Source organism: Capricornis sumatraensis, chromosome 2, assembly GCF_032405125.1.
Source record: "Capricornis sumatraensis isolate serow.1 chromosome 2, serow.2, whole genome shotgun sequence".
NCBI lineage: Eukaryota > Metazoa > Chordata > Mammalia > Artiodactyla > Bovidae > Capricornis > Capricornis sumatraensis.
Genome location: NC_091070.1, coordinates 160,295,111 through 160,311,958, shown reverse-complemented (window position 1 = coordinate 160,311,958; position 16,848 = coordinate 160,295,111). Strand labels below are relative to the sequence as shown.

Sequence of the window (16,848 nt, the reverse complement as noted above, 5' to 3'; positions counted from 1 at the left end):
CAAAGGTCCGTCTAGTCAAAGCTATGGCTTTTCCAGTAGTTGTGTATGGATGTGAGAGTTGGACTGTAAACAAAGCTGAGCACCAAAAAATTGTTGCTTTTGAACTGTGGTGTTGGAGAAGCCTCTTGAGAGTCCCTTGGACTGCAAGGAGATCCAACCAGTCCATCCTAAAGGAAATCAGTCTGAATGTTCATTGGAAGGATTGATGCTGAAGCTGAAACTCCGATACTCTGGCCACCTGATGCAAAGAACTGACTCATTTGAAAGGACCCTGATGCTGGGAAGGATTGAAGGCAGGAGGAGAAGGGGTCGACAGAGGATGAGATGGTTGGATGGCATCACCGACTCAATGGACATGAGTTTGAGTAAGCTCCGGGAGTTGGTGATGGACAGGGAGGCCTGGCATGCTACAGTCCATGGGGTCACAAAGAGTTGGACACGACTGAGCAACTGAACTGAACTACACCTTCAGATGATTTTATTGTCACTTTTAATTTGCATTCCTATTACCACACAAAGGTAATAGTTTTAGTATATGTGGATTGTATTGCTGATCCTGTTCACACTGTTCACTGAACTCAGGGTAGGCAAGACTTTAGCTAAGAGGCTGGAAGAAGACATGAGGAGCTGTAAGAATTGCAGACACATTTATTCTCTCCTGGCTCACACAGTGGCCATAACAAAGCCTCTCCTCTGGCTGACGCAGCAGCCATAGCAGTAGCCACAACATAACCATAATGTATCCATAATGTAGCCAGAACATAATCTCACATAACATAATCATGATGCTGCCCCGGAGTAGCCCCAAAGCAGCAGCAGCCAGCACTTTCATGTGAAGCTCATACAGACACACCACACAAAACTGCTGGTGACCATCAGGTATCTTATAACATGTGTGAGCAGTGCTATAAGTGATCTCAGCTGTTATTTAGTGGTGCAAAGTCATTGTTTACAGATCATAGGGCGAGAGAGCTAGAGAGCATGGGGTGAGAGAGCCTGACTGGTGCCATCTTGTTAATTTCCCCACAGGGATACATTATTATTTCAATAATAATTTATACATAATAGGTTTGTATATATTTTCTAACAAAATACTGAATTCTATATGTAAAGAACAAGCATCTCTATTATATTTTGTCTTGTGGAGAAATTCAAGGACGAATTACTTGATTCTTAGATTGAGGTAACAGAAATTTAGTGATTTATTTTGACTTATTTTAATTGACAGTTGAAGCCTTGTTGTTTAACATGATTGAGTTGTTTAATTTAAAATGTTAATTAAGCAGGGAAAAATTTGAAAACCTGTATACTGTAACAAATATCAAGTCTTTATATTGTACATGTCAAACTAATAATGTTATATATCAGTTATAGCTAAAAAAATAATTAAAAATTAAATTTGAATATTTATAATATATTGCTACTACCTAATGAATTCGAAGGGCTTCCCAGGTGGCTAAGTAGTAAAGAATCTTCCTGAGATGTAGGAGATGTTGGTTCAATCCCTAGTATAGGAATATCCCCTGGAGTAGGAAATAGCAATCCTCTGCAGTATTATTGCCTGGAAAATTCCATGGACAGAGGAGCCTGGTGGGCCACAGTCCATGGGATTGCAAAGAATTGGACATGACTGAGCACGCACAAATGAATCAGAATATCTGAATTATTCATGCTTTAAATATTAAGCTCCTGTTTTTCTGGTAATCATGATTGAAGGAAGTAAAAGAAAAATGGCAAATCTTGATCTGTTATCTTACAGACATTATGTACCCAAGAATGACATTTTGGCTTATTGGAGTATAGATAGGAATATGTGGAGGAAACAGTACTTAGCTAGTAATCAGCGTTTTAGATGGTGGCTAAAACTAGTAGTAGTCAATAGAAATACAATGTGAGGCACATATGTCATTTTAAGGTTTTTAGTAGCTCCATTTTTTAAAAAGTAAAAATTAATCTTAATTAATAGAACTTTATTTAGCCCGAGGTATCTAAAATATTATCATTGCCATATGTAATTAACATAAAAATTACTAAGGTGTTTCGTATTCTTTTTTTCATATCAAGTTCCAAAATCTGATGTTTATTTTACACTAACAGTGCATTTCCCTTCAACTTGGCACCTTTCAAGTGTTAAATAACCTCATGTGGCTAGTGGCTACCATGTTGGACAGCACAACATTAGACTGGTTTGAGGTTTCAGTCCAACCTCTACTTTAAAACAAAAACAAAACTAACTTCTAACATGAAAAGGAGTAATGACTTAAGTCTCTAAAATTAAATCACTCATACACACATTTGTGCATCTTTGTCTACTGCCCTCTTTCACATCTCTTTTCTAGCTATGCTTCTTGAAAAAATAGTTTAATCACCCTGCCCACTAACCCACTTCCTTTTAATCTTTAACCCCCAACAATTTGGCTGCCTCCTTTTTTATCTCCTACTTCTTGCTACTCTACTGAAATAACATTACCGTGGGTCACCAATCCAGTGACTTAATCACCAAGTCCAGTGGACTCTTTTTGCTCATCTTATGTGACTTTTTTAGAGCCTATGACTGTACAGACTGCTTTCTTAAAACTGTCTTGTCCCTGGACTTCTGGAACCCTATGCTCCTGATTATACTGTTTTCTCTCTGGGCTCTTCTTTTTCATGTGCTTTTTCATATTTTGTTTTATTTTTTTCTTCTGCCTTATCTGTAAAGATTGCTAATCTCAACCTCTAGACTATCCACTCTTCCTTTTTTTTTTTTTTTTAGTTTTTTTTAATTTATTTATTTATTTATTTTTTAATTTTAAAATCTTAAATTCTTACTCTTTCTATTTCATGTTCTGTATGCTTTCCCTGTATGCTGTTGTCCAAGCTTCAACTCATCCTTGAACTTTCTGCTCCTGATTTGTATAATCTGAGCATGGAGCTCTTAAGAGATCTATCTCAACTAGTTCTTAAACTAATTATCTAGATGAGATAATTGGATCTGAGAAAGGATAAGTGACTAGTATACTTGCATTGCTAGCACAACAATAAAATGTTTCAAATCTGTTTGTTTGAAGCATAATAGACCTAAAATACTATATTAGTTACAGGTGTACAACATAATGATTTGATATTTGTATACACTATAAAATGATGACTACAATAAATCTAATTACCATCTGTCACTGCACAAAGTTATCATAATATTACTGATTATAGGTGGCTCAGTGGTAAAGAATCCACCTGCCAATGCAGGAGATGCAGGTTCAATCCCTGGCTCAGAAAGATCCCCTAGAGGAGGAAATGATAACCCACTCCAGTATTATTGCCTGGAAAATCCCATGGACAGAGGAGCCTGGTGGGCTACAGTCCATGGGGTCGCAAAGATCTGGACACAATTGACGAACCAAGCACAGCACAATGAGCACATTTTCCCTATGGTGTACTTTATACTGTGACTCATTTATTTTGTAACTCTTTCTTTTGTAAGCTCTTAAAGTTTGTATCTCTTAATCTCCCTTACCTGTATCACTCATCCACCAAACCCCCTCCACTCTGAGTTCTCTGTATCTATGAGTCTGTTTCTGTTTTGTTATGTTTGTTCATTTGTTTTTTAGATTTAACATATAAGAGACATCATAATGGTACTTTTCTTTGTCTGTCTGACTTATTTTACTAAGCATAATACCCTCATACCCTCTAAGTCCACCTATGTTGTCACCAATGGCAAGATTTCCTTCTTTTTTTATGGCTGAGTCAATGCCATTTTATTCCATCTTCTTTAATAATCCATCTATTAATGGACACTTAGGTTACTTCCATATTTTGGCTATTATAAATAACACCACAGTTAGCATAGAGGTACATATATCTTTTTGAATTAGTGTTTTTGTGTTCTTTAGAAAAATACTCTGAAGTGGAATTGCTGGATCATGTAATAGTTCTAATTTTTTGCGGAACCCCATTACTGTTTTCCATAGTGACTTTACCAATTTATCTTCCCATCAGCAGTACCGGAGGGTTCCATTTTCTCCACGTCCTTGCCAACAGTTGTTATTTGTGTCTTTTTGATAATAGACATTCTAATAGGTATATGGTGTTAGCTCATTGTGATTGTGATTTGCATTTCCCTTTTGGGCTCCAAAATCACTGCAGATGGTGATTGCAGCCATGAAGTCCGAAGACACTTGCTCCTTGGAAGGAAAGTTATGACCAACCTAGATAGTATATTGAAAAGCAGTGATATTACTTTGCCAACAAAGGTCCATCTAGTCAAGGCTATGGTTTTTCCAGTGGTCATGTATGGATGTGAGAGTTGGACTGTGAAGAAAGCTGAGCACCGAAGAATTGATGCTTTTGAACTGTGGTGCTGGAGAAGACTCTTGAGAGTCCCTTGGACTGCAAGGAGATCCAACCAGTTCATTCTAAAGGAGATCAGTCCTGAGTGTTCATTGGAAGGATTGATGCTGAAGCTGAACTCCAGTACTTTGGCCACCTCATGCGAAGAATTGACTCATTGGAAAAGACCCTGATGCTGGGAGGGATTGAGGGCAGGAGGAGAAGGGGACGACAGAAGATGAGATGGCTGGATGGCATCACTGACTCGATGCACATGAATGTGAGTGAACTCTGGGAGTTGGTGATGGACAGGGACAGGTGGATGGACAGGTGATGGACAGCCTGGCGTGCTGTGATTCACGGGTTGCAAAGGGTCAGACACAACTGAGCAACTGAACCGTACTGAACTGATAATAACTGATACTGAACAGTTTTTCATGTGCCTGTTGACCTTCTGTATGTCATCTTTGGAAAAATGTGTTTTTGAGTCCTCTGCCCATTTTTCAATCTGGTTGTTTTTTGATATTCAGTTGTATGAGTTTTTTGTATATTTTGGATATTAATCCTTTACTAGATAATTGTTTGCAGAAATTTTCCTCATCTAGTTGGCTGTCTTCTTGTTTCGTTCATAGCTTCCTTTACTGTGCAGCAGCTTTTCAGTTTGATGTAGTCCCATATGTTTATTTTTGTTTTTGCTTCCCTTGCTTGAGGAGACATATCCAAAAAAATTATTTCTAAGACAAGTATCAAGAGCATACTTTCTGTGTTTTCTTCTACGTGTTTTATAGTTTCAGGTCTTACAATAGTCTTTAATCTATTTTGAGTTTATTTTTGTATATGGTATGAAAAAATAATCCAGTTTGATTCTTTTGCTTATAGCTGTTCAATTTTCCCAACAGTATTTATTGAAGAGACTGTCTTTTTCCCCATTGTAGATTCTTGCCTTGTTCATTGGTAGATTAATTGACCATATAAGTATGGGTTTATTTCTGAGCTTTCTATTCTGTTTCGTTGGTCTGTCTTTCTTTATACCAGTACCATACTGCTTTGTTTACTATAGCTTTGTAGTATACTTTGAAATCAGGAAACATACCTGCAGCTTTATTCTTCTTTTGCAAGATTGTTTTGGCTATTCAGGGCTGTGTTTACAAATAAATTTTAGAATTATTTATTCTAGTTCTGTGAAAAACACCACTGGTATTTTGAAAAGAGATTGCATTGAATCTGTAAATTACTGTGGGTAGTATGGCCATTTTAACAATATTAAGTTTCCAATCCATGAGCACAGTGTGTCTTCCCATTTGTTTGTGTCATTTGTAATTTATTTCATCAATGTGTTTTCATTTTCCAAGTACAGGTTTTTATCTCCTTGGTTAGATTTATCTGGATGTTTTGCTTTTTTTTTTGATACAGTTGTAAGTGGGACTGTTTTGATTTCTCTTTGTGATAGTTTATTTTTAGTGTATTAAAACACAAAATATTCTTATATATTTTATATTGTGAAACCTTACTGAAATAATTTATTAGTTTTAATAGGTCTTTTGTGGCATCTAAAAACATTAAATGTTTAGCAGGGGGAAGTAAAAATGTAGGATTGTTAGAATGTGTTAAAATTTAAGAGATGATCGATTTAAATAACCATATATATAGATTGCTATATATAAACTACTTGTATCCACAAACCAAAAATCTATAATACATACACACAAAAAAGAGGAAAGAATCCAAACATAACCTTAAAGATAGACATCAAATCACAAGGGAACTTAGCAAAAGAAGAAAGGAACAAAATAAAACCTGAAAACAGTTACCCAAATGGCAATAAGTACATACCTATCAATAATTACTTCAAGTGTAAATGGACTAAAAGCTGAATAGATTAAAAGACAAAACAAAACCTATGTATATGTTGCCTACAAGAGACTCACTACAAATCTTAAAGACACACAGAGACTGTAAGTGAAGGGATGGTTAAAAAAAAAAAAAAAATATGCCATGCAAATGGAAATGAAAAGAAAGCTGGAATAGGAATGTTTATATTAAGACAAAATAGATTATAAAACAATGACTACAATAAGAGGCAAAGAGGGAATTACATAATGAAAAAGGGGGCTAATCCAACAAGAAGTAATGACAATTATAAATGTATATGTACCTACCATCGGAGTGGAGAAGGAAATGGCACCCCACTCCAGTACTCTTGCCTGGGAAATCCCTTGGACAGAGGAGCCTGGCGGGCTGCAGTCCATGGGGTTGCAAAGAGTCAGACACAACTGAGTGACTGCAAAACCATAGGAGCAGCCGAATACACATAGCAAGTATTAACAAACATAAAGGAAGAAATTGATTGTAACATATTAATAGTAGGGGACTCTAATATCTCACTTATATCACTCAATTGGAGTGAGACAAAATCAATAAAGAAACACTGGTGTGAACTGATACGTTATACTAGATGAATTTAATACCTATATATCAAAAATTCTACCCCAAAGTAACAGAATACACATTCTTTTCAAGCGCACATGGAAATTCTCCAGGATAGATTAATACTGTTGCTGCTAAGTCGCTTCAGTCATGTCCGACTCTGTGCGACCCCATAGACGGCAGCCCACCAGGCTCCCCCATCCCTGGGATTCTCCAGGCAAGAACACTGGAGTGGGTTGCCATTTCCTTCTCCAATGCATGAAAGTGAAAAGTGAAAGTGAAGTCGCTCAGTCATGTCTGCCTCCCAGCGACCCCATGGACTGCAGCCCACCAGGCTCCTCCGCCATGGAATTTTCCAGGCAAGAGTACTGGAGTGGGTTGCCATCGCCTTCTCCAAGGATAGATTAATGCTAGGCTACAGAACAAATCTTAATAAATATAAGAATGTTGAAATCATATCAGGCACCTTTTTTGACTACAATTATATGAAATGAGAAATCAACTACAAAAAAAAGTGCAAAAAACACAAACAACATGGAAGCTAAACAATGTGCTACTAAACAACCACTGGGTTACTGAAGAAATCAAAGTGGAGAGAAAATACCTGGAAACAATGAAAATGAAACACAATGATCCAGAATCTGTGGGACACAGCAGAAGCATTTCTAAGAAGGAAGTTCATAGTGATACAAGCCTGCCTCAGGAAACAAGAAAAAAATTTCAGACAACCTAATCTTACACCTAAAGGAACTAGAAAAAGAAAAATAAACAAATCCCAAACTTAGTAGAAGGTAAAGAAATCATAAAGATCAGAACAGAAATAAATGAAATAGAGACTAAAAAAAAAAAAACCACGGTAGAAAAGATTACTGAAACCAAGAGCTGATTCTTTAAAAGATAAACAAAATTAATAAGAACCTTTAACCAGACTCATCAAGTAAAAAAGAGAGGACTCAAATAAAATCAGAAATGAAAAAGAAGTTACAACTGTCACCACAGAAATACAGAGTATCACAAGAGATTACTATGCTAATAAAATGGACAAACTATAAGAAATGGATATTTCCTAGAAAAGTACACTCTCTCAAGCTTGAAATAGGAAGAAATAGAGAATATGAACATACCAATTACCAGTAATGAATCAGTAAAAAAAAAAAAAAAAAAACTTCCAACAAACAAAAGTTCAGGACCAAATGTCCTCACAGATGAATTCTACCAAATATTCAAGTAAGAGTTTTCATCCATCCTTCTCATGCTATTCCAAAAAATCATAGAGGAGGGAATGCTTGTGACTTCTTTGAATGAGGCCAGCATCACCCTGATATCAAAACCAGTGAAACTACTCTGTATATTATAATGGTGGGTACATGTCATTACACATTTGTTCAAACCCATAGAATGTACAACACCAAGAGTGAACCTTGATCAATGGGGATAATAATGGGTCAGTATAGGTTCATTGGTTGTAACAAATGTGCACTCTGGTGAAGAATGTTGATAATAGGGGCGGCTAGGCATGTGTGGGGGCAAAAGATACATGGGAAATCTTGTACTTTTTTATGTTTGATTCTGCTGTGAACCTGAAGCTGCTTTAAAAAAATATAAAATCAGTCTATGAATAAAAAGTAAACACAAAGCAACAATAATTCTCCAGCTAATGTTATATAATTTATTGTAATAAGTATGGACTAATAATGATTCAGCCACTTCATATTTTCAGGTAGGAAAAAACAGCAAGTTGAAATATCGCCAGTGTCACAAAGCTGGTTGAATAGAAAGTCTAGATTAAAACACAGGCCTTCTGACTCTCATTCAATTATTCTTTACTTAGCATTATTTTTATACTGTAATTTTATATCCTAATAATGGACAGTGTCTTTGATTACCTTTTTTTATACAAAGATTTTAAAGAATTTTTTATTTTTGGCTGTGCTAGGTCTTTGTTGCTGTACTCGGGCTTTCTCTAGTTGTAGTATTTGGGGCCTGTTGTCTAGTTGTGATGCGTGGGCTTCCCGTTGCCGTGACTTCTCATTTCGGAACACAGGCTCTAGAGTTGTGGCACATGTGATTAGTTGCTCCAAGGCATGTGCAATCTTCCTGGACCAGGGATCATAGCGTGTCTTCTGCATTGCAAGGCAGATTCTTAACCACTGGACCACCAGCGAAGCCCTTTAATTACCTGTCTTATTAATGTTCAACTTTTTGAGTTCTGTGACTAACCCACACTGAAAATAAGCCTCTATCAAGAAAAGATGCCACTGCCTAAGGACTTACACAAGACAATTTATGTTTCCCTACAGTCACCTTGTCTTAAATTCAGAATAGAACCTCTTTTGATATAAAATAACAGTCTTCATGAGGTCGAGATAAGTTGCTTTCCTTGCTATGGACCTGATTAATTAGACTATCCAAAGGAATTGATCAATTGATCAATCCTAAATGACCAATTTGTTATAAAGACCGTCATTTTTGTCAATAGTTTGTGGCTGTACAAATTGAAGTTTTAGAATTTGTTCTTGTATTTATTGAGATATAATGATATTAACAGATTGTTCATTGTTACCCACTTTTAAAAAATCATTGACTTTTCCTTAATCTTTAATTTTCTTGCTTATCTTCTCAAGATTTAAAATCAATACCTACTTATTACAGTTATTTGTGCCAGTTCTTTTAGTGGCCAATAAGTCATTAAGACCCAAGTATTGTCATATATTAACTTTTTAGGTAATTTATTATGAACCTCTTTCTTCATAGCTCTTGCTTCTTAACTGAAAATTATATTTGACATTCTGAAGACTAAATTTTAAACCTCTGTTAGATATTTCATTTGAGTCTGATAATTCTCTTTGGTAGTTATTATTATTATTTGTATTTAAGTTGGCAATCCTGCTTATGCAAGTTCATTATTATATGGAAAACTTTCTTCTTTTAAAATTATAGCAACTTTTTCTGAAACCCCCTCCCACCTCCCTCTCCACCCCATCCTTCTGAGTTGTCCCAGACCTGTATTCTTGTCGATGTATGGCAAAACCACCACAATATTGTAATTAGTCTCCAATTAAAATAAATAAAAAATTATAGCAACTTTTAAATTTTGTTTGAATACATTAAATATATCTTTTCCTCTCAATTACAGGTTGTTAAACTGAAGCAAATAGAGCATACTTTGAATGAGAAAAGAATATTACAGGCAGTGAATTTTCCTTTTCTTGTTCGACTGGAATATGCTTTTAAGGTAAATTTTACTTCTATCCAAATAAAATATTTTCAACTTCACATTTTTTAAAATATGAAACTGTAATAGGATTCTAATCTATATGATAAAGCTGGAAAATATGGATAAACAAAAAAGTAATATATTTAGATTTTATGTAAGTCCTGTTGTGCTTAAAAACTTAGCTGACATTTGAAAAGGTTTTGATTGTTCTTGAGGAACTTGTTAAAGATAATATGTAATTTTTCATGAAATAGTATTATAAGATCAAATATTTCAGTTTATTAAAATTCATAGTGACATCTTATGAAGCATATCTTACACTCATACAAGTGGGTACACCCACATAACTTCTCCTCTTGAACCTTTTCTACTGCAGTCTCACCGTCTTCTTTTACTTGTAATTTGTGTTCTAGCCTCTTCATTTATTTGAAGCAAAATAGTCTTTGGCCCTCTACTCAAGCACCTTATAAAGTTGCAAAAGATTTATTCTTTAGTTGGCAGCTTTTCAGCTATTTGGGGTGATACTTGGCATCTCTCTACCAGTAGATTAATATGGAACATTTTAACCTTTCTCCTTTGTCCTCTTTTATTCGTTAAATCAAGTTGAAGACCTGTGTATTTAGAATGATGTTCAAAATTATTAATCTCTCTGACCTTATTTAGTGCATAAAATGTAAATATTCTTTTTCAAATATTTTTAAACTTTTGCTTACACTATAGCATTAAGTCATTACCACAGTGTTTAATTGTTCAAGAGTTAAGTGTTTCCTGTAAGAGCAGGAACAGCAAAAATCCCAGACCAATCTGTGGCAAGAGTACCAGGAAGAAAAATAAGTGCTCCAATGTCAAAAGTTAGAGCATGTTCCATTTATTCTCTATTTACTGATGTTAATAATCTATCAGATTTTTAATTTGTCTTTTTCTAATTGTACATGGTATCATCTTAAAATATTTTCATGAGAAATAATCTAGGTTTCATAGTTTTGATTTATTTATTCTTTTTACTTGTTCATAGGATAATTCTAATTTATACATGGTTATGGAATATGTTCCTGGTGGTGAAATGTTTTCACATCTAAGAAGAATTGGAAGGTTCAGGTAACTAATACTTTATGCTTCTCAAATATTTATATGCTGTGTGTTTGTTTTAAACCAAGTAAGTTTTTGTCAATGCTAAAAATTTATTTCATTTAAATTAGTAATATTTTAGCTATACAAACATTACTGAGTTTTAAAAGTTAACTAAAAACACCGTCATAGCAGTATAAATATTCTAGCACTAGTAGGTATCATGAGGGCCCATTATTTGAAGAATTTCCAGATACTATAAAAATTAATTTAATTTAAACTAATATTTAGTGAATAAATATTAGTAATATATCTCTGAGAAAGAGGCTTATGTAAGTATGAAGACAAGTAAGAAATATATTAATAAATATATAGAAAAGATAATCATAGTGGTAAAATTATGAAAGTTCGTTTTGCACAAATTTATTCTCCTAATGTTGCCATGTTGAGTTTTAAACATATGTATGTAACTTACACATATCTATATGTATAAATATGTAACAAACATATGTATGTACATAAACATATGTATGTTTTAAACATATGTATCAGTTTTAAACATATGTATGTAATTTTTTTAAAAAGCAGTAACTTATCATTAAGTTATTGCTAATAAGGTCACACAGTTATTAAAATAGTTTTTAGATTCTGTTAGCTTTACCTGTGCATAATACTTTGTAAGCTCCTACTATTCATTAATAATCACTTTTAGAATTAGGCTAAAACCAAGAGCAAGTTCAACTTCATTCAATATACTATATATTGATATAATTAAAACATCATTATGAATTCAGATGACTGAAGATGAAACTTCATATTATAAAAATATGAATTGAGATTACCATGAAATTATATTCATAATAGGCCAATATGAGAGTTATTTTAGTTTCCTGAGGCCTAAACCACAATTCATTTATTAACCTAATATATAGGGCATCCAATATGTGTCAAGCACTGAGCTAATGCAGAGTAACTTCTATTTAATGATTTTTGTTTTAACTCCCTGTTGTCCTGTCGTACACTCCTTGTCCAGGCAGTCCAGAATTGCCCTATGATAATTTAAAGTTTAACACTGAATTACCATACCTAAGCCTGTCTTCAAAAACTATTTTATCCATTTTCTGTGACTACTTCCTTTCTTTGCAACTCCCCACACTCTTCTTTCTTTAACACTTGATAAAGAGGAAAGCAAGTGGTTGGCATAATTCACGCAGAGACACTATCTTTCTAACCTTTCACACATTATTTATACACTTGAAAGGTTGTTAACTCCAGCCTTAGAAACTTTGAGACAACAAGAAGACTGAATTGTTGTTGAGCATAGCACTAATCAAAATCAATGGAGTCATTACAATTCTCTACTTAGGTAGTAGCTGTCTAGACTTAAAGCTCCTACAGCATTAAACTATCCTTATAGAATATTTTGCTCTTACCTTTCAACAATTTGATTAAAGGTCTATGTAATGTTTATGTACCTCCAATCAAACATTAATATGGACATAAATATAAAATGCTGAGTGCATCTTATGTTTAGGATGATATATATAAGATAAAAGTACATCTTATACAAACAGGGATATAAAGAAAATAGGAAGGGACTTCCTAGGTCAAACATTTCCAGAATTGGGGATAAATGTTTCAATGACCAGGGTGATTCTTCCAGTCTCCTTTACAGTATTCTCATTTCTTGTCATAAGACATGTGTTGTAGCTTGTTGCAGTGTTGTAGCTTGTTGCAGTGTTGTGATAGGGCTGGAGATGGAAGGATATTATAAAATATTGCCACAGAAAAGTTTTTCTTCTCATATGCATTCATTAATTTAACAAATATTTACTGAACACGTGGTATGTATCAGGCTAGGACCTTGGAAATGTAGTACATGACAAGCAAAAGGAACAGCATATATAATCTTTTTTTTAGAATTCCTATTTCTGGTGCTACCAAATCAAACTCATATGAACCATCTTGAGGGAAATTCTATTCATAGTTAAGGTTGTTCATTGAGGACACAAATCTGAAAGTCATTGCAGTATACTAGGAAGATTAGCAGAATTCAAATGAAGACAAACCAGAAACTCAAACTGGAAAATCAGTACATCCTTTTGGAATAATACTTAGAATGTGGCATCAAGATTACCCTAATCTGTCAGTTAATCTGTGCTTCCCTGGCAGCTCAGTGGTTAAGAATTCACCTGCCGATGCAGGAGACTTCCCTGATAGCTCAGTTGGTAAAGAATCCACCTGCAATTCAGGAGACCCCAATTTGATCCCTGGTTTGGGAAGATCCCCTAGAGAAGGGAAAGGCTACCCACTCCAGTATTCTGGCCTGGAGTATAGTCCATGGGGTTGCAAAGAGTTGGACACGACTGAGCAACTTTCACACACACACATCAGTTCGATCCCTGGGTCAGGAAGATCCCCTGGAGAAAGAAATGGCAACCCACACCAGTATTCATGCCTGGAAAACCTCATGGACAGAGAAGCCTGGTGGGCTATTGTCCATGGAGTTGCAAAAGAGCTGGATATGACTGAGTGACTAAACAACAGAAGCAGCAACAAATCAGTTAATCTAATCTATGCATCCAGAATTGTGTGTATTTATGTAAATATACAGATTATACCTATGTTTAGATATTTTTAGAAACATGCACAGTGAAAGATTTGGAAATTCAAACACCAGGATTGAATCTGGTTTCTGAATGAGATTATTAGTATCTTTATTCTTCATTAATATTTTATGGCTTTTTTTCTATAATGAGCATATGTCCCTTTTGTAATAATAACAGCATGGGTAAAATGGCTTAAATCTGCAGATAAAAGCAGAAATTCTTTAAGTACTAGAAATTTATGGGAAAGGTATATGGAGCTTATTAACAACAGCAATGGCCCTGATAAAACAATCTAACTGGTGCTTTTCAGTCATTCTTAGTACCTTCTAATATGGCCAACAATAATTTGAATTACAATGGCAATCTGAGAGTTATTGTTTTCTTCAACATATGCTGCTCACTAAGCATATAAAAGCATTATTTGAAGATTGATTTATAGATTTAAAAATATTTGGAAACTAACAAGATTCTTTACATATGTTTAAAAGAAAAAAAGTATTTTTTTGCTCCCAAAATGCCTCTACCTCATGTTATTTTTTTGTATAATCTACTAGTTACTATATGTTAACCCATTTTACCAAAAATCAATGTTTTGTTTCTTCGTAGTGAACCCCATGCACGGTTCTATGCAGCTCAGATAGTGCTAACATTCGAGTACCTCCATTCACTAGACCTCATCTACAGAGATCTAAAACCTGAAAATCTCTTAATTGACCACCAAGGTTATATCCAGGTATGACTTGAACACGTGATGTGTAATTTATTTGAGAACATACTAGGTAAGAAGTTACATATATTTAACCACAACTACCAAGATTGGATTTTTTTTTTCCTTTGAGGGAGACAGTTCTTCCTAATAGCTTAAATTGAGTTAACAGTTCTATTGCTATTACAGAGGACCAAAAGTTCCATCAAAGATAGTGCCTGTTTATATCTCCTTTAGCTGTGAACTGTGCACAGGTTGTGCACAGGTTGTGCACAGGCTCCTGCCTAAAGAAAGAATAGCCAAATTTGTGAGTATTCACTTAGTGCCAGGCAGTGTTCTAAGTGTTTACGTGTGTCACCTCTTTTGATTTTGATAACAGTATGAAATGTAAATACTATTGTTGTTCTCATTTTAAGGTTAATGAAACTAAGATACTGCAAGGTCACGCAGGTGGAGCATAATTTAAATCCCATCAGCTTGTCCTGAGACTATGCTTTTTAACTCTACAGTGCAGTTAGCAGAGGAGCCCCAGCTACCCATACTGGACTGGTGGCAGTGTTTCCTTTCCGTTTCTACTCTCCTTTTTACACAGTTATTAAGAGCCTCCCAATGATGCTTTTGCACCTTCTGATGGTATAATTAAGGGCAGAAGACAGTGTTGGACTTCAGGAACACTTCTGGCACTGCTTCATATTTATTGAAACTTCTTTTTGGTTTATTTGTTTCGTTGAGTCAGGGAACGGTTTTCCACATTGGTGTTGCTTTAATCTTTATTCACTAAATAGTGGCCTTAATGGATTAGTCTCAATTACACTGACTTAATTTTTTTTTCAAGGTGTTAATTTTAACCCTGATTTTTAACTTTCAACTTAGGTACAGTAAATACATTTATTATGAAATAACAAATGTTTATAGGCTTTTTGTCTTTTATAGGTCACAGACTTTGGGTTTGCCAAAAGAGTTAAAGGCAGAACTTGGACATTATGTGGCACTCCAGAATATTTGGCTCCAGAAATAATTCTCAGCAAGGTATATTTATAGTATCATTATGTAAGAAGTAAAAATACAAGGCATGCATCACTGTGGACTTTTTTTTTTTAAAGTTATGATCTAATTTTACATGTTTATTTAATCTAAATATGAATTTAAATCTTTGTGTATAATTACTAAAAATCAATTATTTAGAGTCTCCCACTAATCTCATAAGCTGTTGATTTTAACTCTAGAGCTGAGAGAATTAGTTTAAATAAATACGGTCTTTAGATCCATGTTTTGAAACCAGAAGCATAGCCTTTTCATAATTATTCCCTTTTTTTTTTTTTTTTTTAACTACCCTCTGAATTGAAATTTGGCTAGCTGCTGAAGTGTTAGAATAAGAGAATTCTTTCAGCTTTCCTTTTATTATCTTTCATAATTTAAATCATCTATAACTTTTAATCTTTTATAATTAAATGTCATTGCCACTAACATTTCCTTAAGTACATTTAACAGATAATGTAATGCCACTGTAAACACCAAAACTTGAAAAAATGTGTGTGTGTGTGTGTGTGTGTGTGTGTGTGTGTGTGTGTGTATAGAAATAGATATTCATTGTCTGAAATTTGGGAAATATAGAAAACTATAAAGAAAGAATGAAAAAACTTTCAATCCCACTACCCAGAGGTAGCCTTTTTAAAAAACATTTCAATATATTTTTCTATGCATGTTTCAGTGAATGTACAATTTTGTATTCAGCTTTTCTCACTTGAGTAATAATTATCCTGCAAATGTGATTTAATTGCTTATTTTAAAATGCACCATTTTGTATTTTGTCATTCTTCTGTTGTTGAGTAGTCAACTTGTTTCCCTTTTTTTCTTTTGTAAATGACTGTGATAAATGTCTTTGTCCATAAAGCTTTTTTCTGTATTTTAAATTATTTTTAGGATAGATTCCTAAAAGTGAAATTACAGGGTCAGAGAATATGAACATTTTTAAGGTTTTCAATACATATTGCCAAAGGACTTTCCAAAAAGATTGTAACATTTTACACTTCTCAGCAATGTTTGAGGAGTATCTGTTTCACCACACTTTCTCCAGCATTGGGTATTCTTGTTTTAAAAGATCATTATTAATTTGATAGATAGTAACTGATATCTAATTATTTTAAGTCTCATGACTTTGATGATTACATTTTTTAATGCTTAATAACCATTTGGTATTGCTTTGTGTGTATGTCTGAGTCATTAGTTCACGTCCTTTGCCCATTTATCTATTATAATTTAGTTTTTCTTATTGATTTAATTTTCTTTAGGGTATTAAAAGCACCTGGCATACTTATTATAAACGTTAGCACACATCTAAAACATAGAAATCAGAACTTCGCAAAAGGATCTACTTTATATGCTTTCGTTATAGCAAAAAACATTGTAATTACATTATTAGTGAGTTGCATTTAAAGAAAAGCATAGTTAATGCCCATTTCTATTAGCAAAACAAAGTGTTATCCCTATTTTACTAGTCTCTCTCTCTT

At 34.2% G+C, this 16,848-nt stretch overlaps 1 protein-coding gene across 1 annotated transcript in view; it reads left to right on the top strand.

Moving 5' to 3' along the window:
• Positions 1–16,848, top strand: part of PRKACB (protein kinase cAMP-activated catalytic subunit beta) — an 83,239-nt gene that overhangs the window by 42,146 nt on the left and 24,245 nt on the right. Inside the window, exons 4-7 of the mRNA XM_068963144.1 lie at positions 9,875–9,973; positions 10,971–11,053; positions 14,239–14,365; positions 15,272–15,367. Coding sequence (XP_068819245.1) covers positions 9,875–9,973; positions 10,971–11,053; positions 14,239–14,365; positions 15,272–15,367 — 405 coding nt within the window. The remainder of the gene's footprint in view (positions 1–9,874; positions 9,974–10,970; positions 11,054–14,238; positions 14,366–15,271; positions 15,368–16,848) is intronic.